This window comes from Erinaceus europaeus, chromosome X (assembly GCF_950295315.1).
Source record: "Erinaceus europaeus chromosome X, mEriEur2.1, whole genome shotgun sequence".
NCBI lineage: Eukaryota > Metazoa > Chordata > Mammalia > Eulipotyphla > Erinaceidae > Erinaceus > Erinaceus europaeus.
Genome location: NC_080185.1, coordinates 90,167,848 through 90,184,473, shown reverse-complemented (window position 1 = coordinate 90,184,473; position 16,626 = coordinate 90,167,848). Strand labels below are relative to the sequence as shown.

Here is a 16,626-nt window from a genome sequence, read left to right as displayed (position 1 = left end):
AGAGGTGGGCATCCAGGATACATTGGTGATGTCTTCCACACAGGGAAGTCAGGTTGGTGTCATGGTAGCATCTGCAATTTCTGACTGTTTCAATCCAATAAATAGATAAAGATAATTTTAAAAATATTGAAAAATGAAACGGTAAATTGTCTATCATTTCTTCTACATAGATAATTTGGGATTCTGTGTAAGGAACTTTCCCTTATTCATCTTAAATCATACTAATGTGAGAATAAAGCCATCATTTTTATTTTTCAGTGTATTACAACCCATTCCTATTTACTAAAAGTATTCATTTGGATGTCCAAGTTATTCTCAGTTTATCTAGTAGGTGTTTCTTTAGGTTGAGTCTTCTTTCAAAATGTCACCTTCATTCTTTGAATGCTTTCTATCACAAAAAATATGTTCTAGGTTCTCATGCCCCATTTCCTACCTACAAGAAGAAACTTCCCAAGGAACACTGAGTCCTTTTTTTGGGAATGGTATATAGAAGTCAGGAATCTGGGTGCCAAAATGTGCTCATAGCAAATTGAATTTGTGTCTCTTATAATCTCCAGAGGATTCCTCTCCACATTTTTTTCATGCATCTGGGTTATTTGCCCTTTAGTTCCTTGCACTGGAGTTTGCTGTTAAGTATGCCATGGTGGTATTTAATAGGCTCCTTTGTCCCCTATCATGGAAATATTGTTCTAGGTTACCAAATATCTAGGATGTAGGATTTTAGTAGAAAATAATTCTTTTGGTGTCAACTGAGGCTTTATCACTCCAGGACAACTTTTTCAGATAGAGGGAAAGAGATGGAGATAGGAAGACAATGATATCACAATGCTGAAGCTTCCTTCAATATGGTGGAGGCTAGGTCCAAATCTGGGTTTTGTGCATAACAGAGACAATTGGTAAAGATCATTATTTTGATGGTCAAAAGACTCCAGAAATGAGAGACAGTTAAAATGAGATAGCAGTATCATCTTTCATACTTTCATATGGCAGAACATTTTTCTTTCTTCCTTTCTTCCTTTCTCTCCTTCTTTCCTTCTTTCTTTTGCCTCCAGGTTTATTGCTGGGGCTCGGTGCCTGAACCATGAATCCACTACTACTGGAGGTTATTTTTTCCCTTTTGTTGCTTATTGTTGTTGTTGTTATTATTGCTGTCATTGTTGTTGGATAGGAGAGAGAGAAATCGAGAGAGATGGGGAAGACAGAGAAGAGGAGAGAAAGATAGACACATGCAGACCTGCTTCATCGTCTGTGAAGTGACCCCCTCTGCAAGTGGGGAGCCAGGGGCTCAAATCAGGTTCCTTACGCCAGTCTGTGGGCTTTGCACAATGTGCGCTTAACCCACTGTGCTACCATCCAGCCCCTGGCAGAACATTTCTACAGAAGGTCAGTTCCATTATGTTTAATTATAAAATTGGTTTATTGTAATTCTTTCTAGAAGCCTGTCCCATTGAAGAACAGATTGAGAGACAGCACCAGAATGACCAGGATAAGTGTTGGTTGATGCAAGTTGGATTCTCTGACAAGGAAATAATTATCCCCACCAAGATTGACTATAGCTATAGTGAATTTGCAAGCACACTTCATCTGAGCACAGATCCTATAGCTTCAATTCAAAGACCTCATAAACATGACTTATTTGGAAGTAATATGGTTGAGAGTTTAGATTTATTTACAAGAAGCCCTGCTGGAAAGAGCCATGATAATGAATGCTCAAAAATATTCTTCCATACTGAATATGAGAAAGTGAATCCTGGAGTGAAACCCTATGAATATAAAGAATGTGGGAAAGCCCTAAAGCAAAAGGAAGGCCTTAGTCTACACCAGAGAATTAAGAACGGAGAGAAACCCTTTGAATGTACTGCCTGCAGGAAGACCTTCAGCAAAAAGTCACATCTTATTGTACATTGGCGAACCCATACAGGAGAGAAACCCTTTGCATGTACTGAATGTGGAAAGGCCTTTAGCCAAAAATCTCAGCTCATTATACACTTGAGAACTCATACTGGAGAGCGACCCTTTGCATGTCCTGAATGTGGAAAAGCCTTCAGAGAAAAATCCACTGTCATCATACATTACAGAACTCACACAGGAGAGAAACCTTATGAATGTAATGAATGTGGAAAAGCTTTCACTCAGAAGTCAAACCTCATTGTCCATCAGAAAATTCACACAGGAGAGAAAACCTATGAATGCACTAAATGTGGGGAATCTTTTATGCAGAAACTTGATCTAATTATACATCATAGCAGTCATACAGGAAAGAAACCCCATGAATGTAATGAGTGTAAGAAAACTTTCAGTGATAAGTCCACTCTCATTGTACATCAGAGAACACATACGGGAGAGAAACCTCATAAATGTACTGAATGTGGGAAGTCTTTCAATGAGAAGTCAACCCTCATTGTACATCAAAGAACCCACACAGGAGAGAAACCCTATGAATGTAATGTGTGTGGAAAAACATTCACCCAAAAGTCAAACCTTGGTGTACATCAAAGAACTCATTCGGGAGAGAAACCCTTTGAATGTAATGAATGTGAGAAAGCTTTCTCTCAGAAATCCTATCTCATGCTACACCAGAGAGGCCATACAGGAGAGAAACCATATGAATGCAATGAATGTGAAAAAGCATTTTCCCAGAAGTCATATCTCATTATCCATCAAAGAACTCATACCGAAGAAAAGCCCTACAAATGTAATGAATGTGGCAAAGCCTTCAGAGAAAAGTCAAAGCTCATTATACACCAGAGAATTCATACAGGAGAGAAACCATATGAATGTCCTGTATGTTGGAAAGCTTTTAGCCAGAAGTCCCAACTCATAATACACCAGAGAACACACACAGGAGAGAAACCATATGCATGCACTGAGTGCGGCAAAGCTTTTAGAGAAAAATCAACATTCACTGTACACCAGAGAACTCATACGGGAGAGAAACCTTACAAGTGTCCAGATTGTGGGAAAGCATTTACACAGAAATCAAACCTTATTGTACATCAGAGAACGCATACAGGAAAGAAAGTCTATGGGAACGGCCACACTCAGAAGTCACAGCTCATTACACATTAGAGGATAAATCAATAGTGCCTGTTGTGTACACTGTAGGAAAGTTGTGTGCATTGAATTATTTTAAAAGTATGTTCTGACTCTTTAAATATGATAAATTAAGTTGACTTTATTTTCTTTTCATCTCAGTCTATATTCAAAAACTACAAGGAGACAAAGAAGCAGGACTATAATCTCTATATCTGACAAAATTAGGAGGGAACTGAAATCCTGCAAAGAAGACTACCAGAGTCAAAGGAAATCAGAAAATCAGGAAGTCTCAGCATGAACACTTAAGGCTGTAGATGTGGGACATTACTGGTAAGGAGTCTTAATTGTGGCTCAGGATCTATCTGGAGGCGCAAGATTATGTTTACACACTATAGATGCAGAGAGCATGGGCAGTTGAGAGGTAGGGTGTTTCCTGGACCCATTTGGATCTAAGGAGAGATGATCAGGGACCTAAATGAAGAATTTCTCATACAAGTCATATTTTCAGAGAGTTTGTTGTATTCATGGGAGGAAAAGTTGGCAGGATCTTGGGCATGAGAAAGGAGCATTCCTTGTGAAGAACCAAATTCCAGAGAAACCAAATCTGAAAGACCTAATAAATAGGACAGATCTCAGCTGTAAGAAAAACTGTCTTCTGCCTATAATATGGCTTCAGCATCTATCCCCACATGAACCTCCATTAAGTAGCAAGTCCAGAAAAAAACTCTATTTAAAGAGGAAGGATTCCGGCGGAGGGTAGATAGCATAATGGCAATACAAACAGACTCTCATGCCTGAGGCTCCAAAGTCTCAGGTTCAATCCCCCGCACCACCATAAGTCAGAGCTGAACAGTGCTCTGGTAACAAAAACAAAAAAAAAAGAGGAAGGATTCCAATGTGATTAAAAATAATAACATATGTGCCTGGCTTTTGAGTCAGCAATTCCACTTCTAAGAATGTATATATTCACACATAAACAAAATAAGAACACACAGAGGTTTCCATTGATGAATTGGTGAAAACAAAAGCTTGGAAGCTATCCAAAAGATAACAGCAAGGCTCTGGTCTCTAATTTCTTGGTGTATATTCATATAGTAAACTCCTAGACTGAAAAAAGAAAAACAAATAAATACAGAAATGAATACTGAAGCCTTGGACACCATTTGTATAATGATGTGAGATGACCTCCAATATGTATTAGTAGATGAGAAAACAAGGTGCAAAATAGTGTGTCTAATGTACTATCATTTGTACATAAAACAGAGACCAAATGGTAAATACATAACTGAGTGTCCATGCAAAAATTGTCTATGGAAAGATAAACAAAAAACTGGGAACCCTGATTACCTCTAGGAAAGGGAAGGGGAAGCTGTTGATTAGGAAATGAAATAATGGAAACAACTATATGCCCTTTCATAAGTTTTAGAAAGTGCATTATGTGGATGGACTACCTTTTCAATAAATAAAAGTTTCTAAAGTATATTTGGCTTTGTTGCTCTTATAATGATGTCAAGTTCTAGATATGGTATTTCATACCATTTACTATAAATAGTACCAACATATTTTTGCTTTTTGTGTGTTTTTTTCTTCATTTTAGCGTAAATAGATGGACTAGCTATACAGAATGATAGATTCCAGTCAGTTTCAAAAGCATAAGGCACTTCTTTTCTAAAGGTGCTAAATAAAGTAACTCTAGGATCAGTTGAACCCCACTGTGTAAATCTAAAATAATTGAGACTGGAACACATTGCCTATTAATATGCATAGTAACATCTGTGAACAGATCCTATATAATAGCCCACCAACATCTTTCTATCTCTTAGTAAACTGATTTAAGTTATCCCATACACACACACACACACACACACACATACACACACACACACCTTGAATAAGGGTTTGAACTGAAAGGCTCACATATATGAATCTTTTTCAGTTCACCAGTTATAATTTTCTCATCTTTATGGTTTTAATTTTTATTTTTAGAGATAAAGACAGAGACAGCAAAAGAGAGAGAAAGAGAGAGAATCACAGCCTAGAAATTTCCTTCAATTTGGTGGGGGCCAAGTTCAAATCTGGGTCTTGTACATGGCAATGCTGCAGGTGTCTCTCTTCCTGTATCCTCTCTATCTTCCCTATCTCTCTCAGTTTGTCTGTCTTTATCCAATAAATAAATAAGTAAATAAAACATTTTAAAAAAATACAGTGCATAATATAACATACAAAATAAATGTTCATTAACTGTTATCAGAAAGACTTCCCATCAATATCATACTGTTAGTAACTTTTGGGAGAAGTCAGAAGTAATATGTGTACTTTTGATTCCTTGGGGGTTTGGCACCCCAAACTCTATGTTGTTCAAAGTTCATCTCTGTGTGTGCGCACAATTGTGGTGTGTGTGTGTGTGTGTGTGTGTGTGTGTGTGTGTGTGTGTGTCTGCACGCGGGCACTGCATGAATGCATTTTTTATGCTAAATGTAAACCACCAATCTTGGGGAGATTGAGTAAATCACCTGTCACATGACTGCTGACACTATAACATTCCCCAAAGTGAGTGACAGATTGACCAAGACCAACTAACATCACACTTACTCTGGAGCAAGAACCCCCACTTGTGATGAGCATATTTGTGGGCCTCCTGCTAATGTGGCTTTTAACTGAGGCCATCTTTGTGGTGGAATGATATGAAATCTGTGTATGGGCAGTGCTTGGGCTGAACAGAACAGTGGGAGTCACATATGAGACTATGTCTCCAGTACTTGTTTTTTTCCACTAAATTGTTCTGCAATAAAATGATCTCTGGGCACATATCATATAATATATATATAGATACATATATATATATATATATATATATATATATATATATATATATATATCCTCTCTATTAAGACACATCTATCACCATTCCAGGGAGAAGGGTACTTGAGGTGGCAGGGGGTGGTGGGAAGTAGGGTGATGTCTGACTTCTTTCCTCCCCACTAAGAAGAGACCCAAGAATGTTGTAAATGATTCATTTCATTTTCCTGCTGATAGGAACCATTCCGGGAATTTCAGGCCCACTTAGGACCATCCTGAAATGGGTGGAGAGAAGGAATTAGATCTTCTCAGGGTGATCTTCAATGCCTGCTTCTAGGGACATAGATGATGATATGTAGGGACATGTGTCAGTGAACAGAGGTGAGTGGCAGAAGGCTGGAGGTGAACAGAATGTGGAGAACAGACATGAGGATCCTGGGGGCAGCATGACGGTGACTAAGGAAGAGCAGGGGGGAAGGTCCAGAGGAGTCACACACAAGCAAACATGAGCATGCTAGGGAGAGTGGGTGTGAGTGAGAGAATGAGCAACTGATAGATGTCAAACGTGGACAGAGAGGAGTGCACCGGGAGTGGTGTGAGGTGCAGTGGGAACAGTAGTGGTGAATGGAGAATAGTGAGGAGTTGTTGGGTGAGTGGGACATTCCACAGCCTTAGTAGAATGATGACCTGGTTGTTTGGCGAGACTACTGGAGTGGGGGTGTGAGGGGCATTGGAGATACAGGATTCCATGGTGCTAGTGATGAGGACTGAGTGAGTGGAGGTGCTAGGAGATGGGATGCCCCCTGGGGTTTCTGCATAAGAGGAGCTCCCCCAAGGACCCCCACAACAATGGCAGGTATAGGAATGGGAACAGCCTGCACTGTTTACTTGCCACCAGGGTTATCATTGGAGCTCATTGCTGACCTGATAACTGACTCCATGCTCCCAGTGACCTTTTCTATTTGATAAGGGATGAGGGGGGAGAAAGAAGAGGAGGCACTTGCAGCACTGCTCCATCACTCAAGAAACTTCCTGTTTGCAGGTGGGGACTTGGGGCTTGAACCTGGGTCCTCACTCATGATAATGTGTACATTCTACTGGGTAAGTCACCACCCAGGTCCTTTGCCCTTCTACTTCATGTTCTTGGGGAATATACATATATCCAGGTATGGGAGGCTCCACCCCACGCCTAGTTGTGCCCTCAGTTCAGTCCTGAATCCTGCACTTCTAGACAACACCATTATTTGTGCAATTGTTTATCTTACTGCTTCATCATGGTAAGTGACCTGAACTGGATTTCTTTTCCTTTATTAATTTAGATTTTTATTTATAAAATTTAACTATTTTGCTTTTAAAAAACGATTATTCAGGGAGTTGGGCAGTAGTACAGTGGGTTAATCGCATGTGGCACAAAGTGCAAGGACCAGTGTAAGGATCCCAGTTCTAGCCCCCGGTTCCCCACTTGTAGGGGAGTCGTTTCACAAGTGGCGAAACAGGTCTGCAGGTGTCTTTCTCTCCCCCTTTGTCTTCCCCTCCTCTCTACATTTCTCTCTGTCCTATCCAACAACAACAGTATCAATAACAACAATAACTACAACAATAAAACAACAAGAGCAACAAAAGAATAAATAAATATTTTTAAAAATTAAAAAAAAAAACAATTCTTCAGTTTGTAAAGATAACCAAAACACAACACCTATCAAAGTTTATTACAATAGGCTGCTAAGGAATGTCTTAGACCACACAGTAAAAACAAGAAATTTAATTCTAGTGACAAGGTCCTCCTCAATCGCTATCGAACAGGCCATGGCCGGTGCACCGCTATGTTCCATCGCTGGGGAGCCGAACTGCCCCTGCGGCTCCAGACAGACTATGACCCACATAGTCAATGACTGCCACCTCTCCAGATTCAAAGGAGGTCTCGAAACTTGACATCAGGCTCAATCTGACGCTGTTGACTGGCTACGGAAGAAAGGCAAACGCTAGAAGAAGAAGAATACAAGCAGATAAGTAACCTTCAAAGGAAAAAACAGTTGGGGGAAAAATGGTATAACATGTGTAAAGCAGGAAATTTAAATAATAGCTTAGTTCCACATTGCCAACATGACATTTATATCCTAGGTGAGGATATAATTTGCATAATGATTTGCATCAGCTGTTGATTCTTCTAGCTGTGTTTCTCTTGACTTCATTTTAGCCCGCAAAGAATAGTCTCAGACAAAATAAAATTCACTCTGATGTCCTTAAAACGTATTCCCAGGGGGTTGGGTAGTAGTGCAGTGAATTAAGCGCACATGACATAAAGCACACAGACCAGCATAAGGATCCCAGTTCAAGCCACCGGTTCCTTGTGGTTGCTTCACAAGTGATGAAGCAGGTCTGCAGGTGTCTATTTTTCTCTCCCCCTGTCTGTCTTCCCCTCCTCTCTCCACTTCTCTCTGTCCTATCCAACAACAACGACAACAATAATATTAACAACAACAACAACAACAATAGACAACAGGGCCCCAAAAGGGAAAAAAATGACCTTCAGGAGCAGTGGATTCATAGTGCAGGCACCAAGCCCCAGCCATAACCCTGGAAGCAAAAAAAAAAAAAAAATCCGAAATAAGTGTTCATCCTTATTTACTTTAGCAATTTTTCATCTTTTTTTCACATATGTACAAAGCAAGGTGGGCCAGTTCAGTCATCATTCTTTGAGCCATCTTTTTTTCACATAGGGAATGCTCTACTGGAATGTGATCCATTCCTCCACAGTTTTCCTTCCTTTTGACAAAGATCAATCTTAACTTCCTGAAAGGAATAGAAATTTGGTGAAGATGATCCTGCAGCCCTGCTAAGCAGTCTTGGTGTGTTCCGGTGTGGTACCATTTGGCAGCTCCGTGTTCCTCAGAAGCTGGAAAAATCCCCGTGGTGCAGTGCACAACATCCTGAACCATCTGCTGCCTGATCTGCCACAGTGATGCAATGTTGACTTCCTGAGCAGCCTGCTGAGCTTGTCTCCCCCACAGCACCAAAGAAAGGGTACACATGATGCCAACGTGGCTTTAGACTGGCAGAGCCTAGAGATGAACATCAGAGGATTGGATCTATGTTGTCTGCCACTGGCCTCAGCACCAGCAGGGCAGGTTCCTTTTCTACCTGTTTCTCAGATCCTCAATAATGTGCTGGGCTTCTTAAGATCAGTCAAGTGAGGGGGCGCTAGACGGTGGCACACCATGTTAAGTGATATTGTACTGAGCTCAATTATCTGGGTTCAAGCCCCTGGTTCCCCACCTGCGGGGGGGGAATGCTTCATAGGTGGTAAATCAGGTCTGCAGATGTCTATCTTTCCTCTCTGTCTCCCCCGCCCCTCTCAATTTCTCTCTGTCCTATTGAATAAAATGAAAATAAAAATGGCCGCCAGGAGCAGTGGATTTGTAGTGCAGGCATCAAGCCCCAGCAATAATCCTGGAGGCAAAAAAAAAAAAAAAAGTTTCTCCACCAAAAAAAAAAAAAATCGGGAGTCGGACAGTAGCACAGCAGGTTAAGCACACGTGGCGCAAAGCGCAAGGACTGGTGTAAGGATCCCGGTTCAAGCCCCTGGCTCCCCACCTGCAGGTGGGGAGTCGCTTCACAAGCGGTGAAACAGGTCTGCAGGTGTCTTTCTCTCCCCCTCTCTGTCTTCCTCTCCTCTCTCCATTTCTCTCTATCCTATCTAACAATGACAACATCAATAACAATAACAATAACTACAACAATAAAACAAGGAGGTCAACAAAGGGGAATAAATAAATAAATATTTTTTAAAAAAAGATCAGCAGTGGACACTGGAATAGGTTGATAACCACCCAGATTGGCACTAATCCCCTGGTATTTTAACCAATCATTTTATAGTCTTGAGATAGATCTTTAAAAAAATTATTTATTTATTTATTAATGAGAAAGATAGGAGGAGAGAGAGAAAGAACCAGACATCACTCTGGTATATGTGCTGCCGGGGATTTTAACTCAGGACCTCATGCTTGAGATTATAGTGCTTTATCCACTGCACCACCTCCCGGACCACTTGAGATAGATCTTTAGGGAGGGGACCTCCAAAGTATGAATTCTGATCCCCTCTGACCTCATCCATTTGGGGGGATTTATTAAATAGAAGAAATTTCCTTGACAGAATGATGGACTAATACGCTACCAGGCAAGAGAACTCAGAATAATAGGAAGATGAGTTATATGGACTATCAAATCAACTTTTACAATCAACAAATACTACTTTTTAAAAAAAGATTTTCTTTTATATTTATTTATTTTTCCCTTTTGTTGCCCTTGTTGTTTTTCATTATTGTTATAGTTATTATTGTTGTTGTTATTGATGTAGTCATTGTTAGGACAGAAAGAAATGCACTACCACCCAACTCCCAATTGGCAGAACTCTTTTTCATCTAAATTTTAAAGATATCCTCAGTGAAATCAATCCAATTACAAAAAAATTGAACAATAAACACAAAGCAGAACTTGGACTGGGTTTGGTATATTGCACCAACCTAAAGGACTCTGAAGTGGGGGGTTCAGGTCCTGCAACATGATGGCAGAGGAGGACCTAGAGGGGGGTTGAATTGTTACGTGGAAAACTGAGAAATGTGAACAGGGATAGATAGCATAATGGCTAAGCAAAGAGACTCTTATTCCTGAGGCTCCAAAGACTCAGGTTCATGGTGAATTCACTTCCTTTACCCCATCTTGGATGGAGCTCGAAGATACCATGTTACGTGAGGTAAGTCAGAAAGAAAAGGATGAATATGGGATGCTCTCATTCAGAGAAATTGAAAAACAAGATTAGAAGGGAAAACACAAGTAGAACCTGAACTTGGACTAGAGTTGGTGTATTGCACCAAAGTAAAAGACTCTTTGTTGGGGGTGGGGATTCACGTCCTGAAACATGATAGCAGAGGAGGACTTTGTTATGTGGAAATGTTATGCATGTACAAACTGTTGTGCTTTACTGTTGACTATAAACCATTAATGCCCCAAAAAAAGAAATTTTAAGAAAAGGAAAGGAAAGGAAAATAGAAGAAAAGGAAAGGAAAAGAAAAAGATGAGGGGATGAGGTGGTCTAAGTTAAAGTATTTAGGAAAGGGTTGGCAAAATAACTTCCTTGAATAGCGCACTGCTTTGCCATGTGTGCGACCCACATTCAAGCCTGATCCCACTGCATTGAAAGAAGCTTTGGTTCTGGGGTCTCTCTCTCTCTCAAAAAAAAAAAGGTAAAATTAAATTAAATGACCCAGGATATGGCACAGTGGATAAAACACTGGACTCTCAAGCATGAGGTTCTGAGTTCAATCCCTGGCAGCACATCATGTACCAGAGTGGTGTTCTGGTTTCGTCTCTCTCTCTCTATCTCTGTCTCTCTCAGTCTCTCTGTCCCACTAATAAATAAAATCTTTTAAAAATAAAATAAAAATTTAAAAATAGCATACTTAATGTAATGTATCACTGCCTTCCCGATTTTCTGCTGCCCCAGTGTCATTGGTTCCAAGGATCAGAGCTGAAGTTTGAACAAGGAGTCTAGTTAGACTAGTAGTGTTTGGGTCCAGGTGGTGGCTCATTTGCATGTGCACACACACTAGTATACACAAGGACCTGGGTTCAAGCCCCCACTCCCCACTTGCAGGGAAAACTTCACAAGAGGTAAAGCAGGTCTACAGGTGTTTCTCTCTTCCCCTATCTCCCCCTACCCTGTCAGTTTCTCTTTGTCCTATCTAACAATAAAGAAAAGGAAACAAGGAAAGGGAAGGGAAGGGAAGGGAAGGGAAGGGAAGGGAAGGGAAGGAAAGAGAAAAGAAGGGAAGGGAGGAAAAGGGAAGGGAAGGGAAAGGAAGGGAAGAGAAGGGAAGGGAAGGGAAGGGAAGGAAAGAGAAAAGAAGGGAAGGGAGGGAAGGGAAGGGAAGGGAAAGGAAGGGAAGGGAAGGGAAGGGAAGGAAAGAGAAAAGAAGGGAAGGGAGGGAAAGGGAAGGGAAGGGAAGGGAAGGGAAGGGAAGGGAAGGGAAGGGAAGGAAAGGAAAGGAAAGGAAAGGAAAGGAAAGGAAAGGAAAGGAAAGGAAAGGAAAGGAAAGGAAAGGAAAGGAAAGGAAAGATGCTTCACAAATTGTGAAGCAGGTCTGCAGATATCTTTCTCCCTCATGTCTCCTCCTCTCTCAATTTATCTCTGTCCTATTCAATAATAATAAAAAACCAAGAAAGAATAAAACATAGAGTGTTCCATCACATGTACCTTGGCTTTATAGTCTGTCCTGTGAAATAACTATTTTTAATTTTAAAAACATTCTTTAGTTACAAACAGTAACATTCCAAATAGGGGGAATAATACATTTGTTGCACACTGTTAAAATGCTTCTCTTTCATCAAATACATCCCATGATAGAGACAACACAAAACAGTATTTTGATAACATATTTTAAAAGGATTAAACATAAATGTGTCAACAATATTAAAATGTAGGAGGTACACATGACTGAACAATAAATAAGGGCTCAAGGGACAGCATAGTGGTTCTGCAAAAAGACATTCATGCCTGAGGCTCTTAGGCCCAAGTTTCAGTCCCCAGCACCACCATAAGACAGAGCTGAGTGGTGCTCTGGGAAAATAAATAAATAAATAAATAAATAAATATTCCTTAGAGTGAAAACAAAAGCATCATGCAAGGTGGAGTACTGCTGTGGTGTCGTCTCTCCCTTTTATCTCTTTCTCTACAATGATAGTTTTATGTCATTATAAGGGGAGTCAGATGGTGGCCCAGCTGGTAGAGCGCACATGTTACAATGCAAAAGTACCTGGATTAGGGACGGGTGGTAGGTAGCACAGCGGGTTAAACAGAAGTACTTGGGTTCAGGCCCATGCTGCCAGCCTGCAGGGAGAAAGCTTCTTGAGCTTCTCTGTCTCTCTGTGTGTGTCTCTCTGTCTCTGTCCCTCTTAACCTCCCTCTCTCATGTCTCTCTATCTCTATCAAATAAGTAAAATATATATCAATAAAATATTTTCTAAAATTCTCATTGTGAATAAATATGCATCTGAAACAATTCCCAAATATTACTGTGCAATTAGTTTTCTTTTTTATATTTATTTATTCATTGGATAGAAATCTAGAAGGAATGGAGAGAGAGAGAGGAAGAGAGACACCTGCAGCATTGCTTCACCACTTATAAAGCTTTCCTCCTGCAGGTGGGGACTGGGGGCTTGAACCTGGGTCCTTGTGCACTGTAATGTGTGCACTCAACCAGATGCGCCACCACCTGGCCCCATATTGTGAAATACTTTGAAGCACAGGACTAAGGAATAATTTTGAGGGAGAAGAAGCATTGGCATATGAGCTATGAATGCAAGGACTGCTTTGCCGCTCTCATCCTCTCTCTCTCTCTCTCTCTTTCTCTCTTATTCATAGAGGGGCCTGGTGGTGGTTTACCTGTTGAGCACACATAATAGAATACACAAGAACCCGGGTCCCAGTCCCTGGTTCCCACCTGAAGGGAGAACGATGTACGAGTGGTGAAACAGGCCTGCAAGTGTCTCTTTATCTCTCCTCCCTATTTATCTCCCCACCCCTCCTTGATATATAGCTGTCTCTATTCAACAAATAAAAATAATATTTTGAGAGAGGGAGAGGGAGAGGGAGAGGGAGAGAACCAGAGCATCACTCTGGCACATGCAAGTTATTGATAAAGAGAGAGGGAGGGGAGGGTGGTGGCGCACCTGGTTGAGCGCACATGTAACAATGTGCAAGGACCTGGGTTTGAGCCCCCAGTGCCCACCTGCAGGGGAAATGCATTGCAAGTGGTGAAGCAGTGCTGCAGGTGTCTCTCTGTCTCTCTCCCTCTTTATCTCTCCCTTCTTGATTTCTGGCTGTCTCTACCCAATAAATAAAGTTAATAAATTCTTCTTGAGAGAGAGAGAATCAGAGCATCACTCTGGCACATGCAATACCAGGGATCAAACTCCGGACCTCATGCTTGAGATTCCTATGCTTTATCTATTGTGTCACCTGCCATGCTGCTCTCTTATCATTCTTAAATCCCCAATTTACTTACTAGCTCTGTTTACACATCTTCTGAATCTCAGCTATGTTTCAAATGTTGCTTACTCGCTTGTTGCTTCACGCCATCAGATGAGTTGTGCTGTTATCTCACTCCAGCTAACTCTCTATGTTTCATAACCACCACCACCACCACCACCACCCCAACACTGGCACATGCACTTGAGCCAAACCAACATCAAGCAGCCTCCAGAGGTTGGTCTTTTCATTACTGTAGAAAAGGATGGAGAGATAAAGTGAGAGACACTACGCACTACTCCACCTTGCACATGTGGCGGTGTCTGAGCTAGAAGAATCCAGAGATTGACTGTCACGTGGGAACAGTGTGCTCTCTCCCTGTGAGTGTGCACACATGCACATTTCCACGTGTGTGTACGCGTATACGCACACACACACACACACCTTGCCACTTCCCAGGAATGTCCTTATCTATCACATTGAATTTTTGCATCTTCTAGAGTAAAAACTGTAGAAGAATATCAATGGCATTTGGAATACATTAGTAAAAATGAAAACCCTGGGGGTCGGGCGGTAGCACAGTGGGTTAAGCGCACGTGGGGCAAAGCGCTAGGACTGGAGTAAGGATCCTGGTTCAAGCCCCCGGCTCCCCACCTGCAAGGAAGTCTTTTCATAGGCAGTGAATCAGGCCTGCAGGTGTCTATCTTTCTTCTCCCCCTCTCTGTCTTCCCCTCCTCTCTCCATTTCTCTCTGTCCTACCCAACAACGACAACATCAATAACATCGGTAATAATAACCACAACAATGGTAAAACAACCAGGGTGACAAAAAGGGAAAAAATGATCTCCAGGAGCAGTGGATTCATGGTGCAGGCACTGAGCCCCTGGAGGCAAAAAAAAAAAAAAAAAGAAAACATTACGCTGAACAAAATAAAAGGGGGGGGGGGTATGTGTGTTCAAATCAAGAATTTGAGAGAGGACATGGATGAAGTGTCTACCAATATTAAGAGGATAGTAAAGGCATTATAAATTTATGCCAAAGAATATCAGCCTACAAAAAATTGACTTAAAGCCAGAAAGAGAAAGATGAATATGGGATGATCTCACTCATAAACAGCAGCTGAAAAATAAGAACAGAAGGGAAAACACAAAGCAGAACTTGGACTGTAATCGCTGTATTGCTCCAAAGTAAAAGACTTTGGGGTGGGGGGGTTGTTTAGGTCCTGGAACAGGATGGCAGAGGAGGATCTGGGGGGTAGAGGGGAGAGTGTTATGTGGAAAACTGAGAAATGTTACACATGTACAAACTACTGTATTTTACCGTTGACTGTAAACCATTAATTCCCCCCAATAAAAAATGTATAAAGAATGACTTTATGCCAAAAGACTTGGAAAGAGTCAATGTGATTAATGGGGCAAAATCAGGAAAGTCATATAATGATTTCTATAGATGGATAAAAAGAAGCCTGAGAAAATTCAGCAGTTCTTCAAAATATCAATTCTTAGCTAATTAGGCATGGGCACCGTTAGTCTGACAAGCATGCCAAAAAGAAGACATAGAGGGTGACGAAGAGGCTCTGAGGCCCCAAGTTCAATCTCCCTTACTACACTAAACCAGAGCTGAGCAGTGCATTAGAAAAAAAAAAAAAACTAAAAAGGGTGGATGGTTGTTACATTTTTTTAAAGATATTTTTGTTGTTGTTATTGTTTTGTTTTTTGTTTTGTTACCAGGGCACTGTTCAGCTCTGGCTTATGGTGGTGCAGGGGATTGAACCTGGGACTTTGGAGCCTCAGGCATGAGAGTCTTTTTGAATAACCATTATGCTACCCCCCTTTTTTAAAGATTTTAAAAAATTTATTCCCTTTTGTTGCCCTTGTTGTTTTATTGTTTTAATTATTGATGTCGTCATTGTTGGATAGGACAGAGAGAAATGGAGAGAGGAGGGGAAGACAGAAAGGGGAGAGAAAGATAGACACCTGCAGACCTGCTTCACCGCTTGTAAAGCGACTCCCCTGCAGGTGGGGAGCCGGGGGCTCGAACCGGGATCCTTAACACCAGTTCTTGTGCTTTGCGCCACGTGTGCTTAACCTGCGGTGCTACTGCTCAACTCCCGGTTGTTACATTTTGATAGATGTAGTGCCACAAAGGATCTGCACCCTATCTACTGAGCCCCCACTTTCCTCTCTTAAGAGCCTCTAGTCCCACCCACAGTCACTTCTGAGCACACAGCCAGGCACTGGAGTCCCAATCATGGGAACAGAGACACAACTCGGGGGGGGGGGGAAGGGGGTGACACACCTGGTTGAGCATACATGTTACAATGCACAAGGACCCAGGTTCTAGACCCTGGTTCCCACCTGCAGGGGGGAAGCTTTGTGATTGATGAAACAGGACTGATGGTGTCTCTCTGTCTCTCTCCATCTCTGTTTCCCCTTTCCTTTCTATTTCTGACTGTCTCTATCCAATGAGTAGATAAAAATAGTAAGAAAAAAATTTAAAGGGGGTCAAGTGGCAGTACACCTGGTTAAGCACACACATTGCAGTGTGCAAAGACCCAGGTTCAAGCCCCTAGTCCCCACCTGTAGGAGGGAAGCTTCACAGGTGGTGGAGTAAGGCTGCAGGTGTCTCTCTGCCTTTCTTCCTGTCTATCTCTCTATTCCCTCTCAATTTCTCTCTGTCTCTCTATCCAACAATAAATAAATCTTTTTTTAAAAAAAAATATCCCCACTAGGGCAAGAGAGAGACAGGCTGGGAGTATGGATCGA

The 16,626-nt window shown here is 41.4% G+C and overlaps 1 protein-coding gene across 5 annotated transcripts in view; it reads left to right on the top strand.

The window, feature by feature from the left end:
* LOC132535947 (zinc finger protein 182) overlaps nucleotides 1-4,516 on the top strand; it is a 40,827-nt gene extending 36,311 nt beyond the window's left edge. For all 5 annotated transcript variants that reach the window (XM_060183693.1, XM_060183692.1, XM_060183695.1 and 2 more), the window contains one exon: nucleotides 1,436-4,516. In XM_060183693.1, coding sequence (XP_060039676.1) covers nucleotides 1,436-3,069 — 1,634 coding nt within the window. In that variant the 3' untranslated portion in view covers nucleotides 3,070-4,516. The remainder of the gene's footprint in view (nucleotides 1-1,435) is intronic.
* The last annotated feature ends 12,110 nt before the right edge of the window (nucleotides 4,517-16,626 follow it).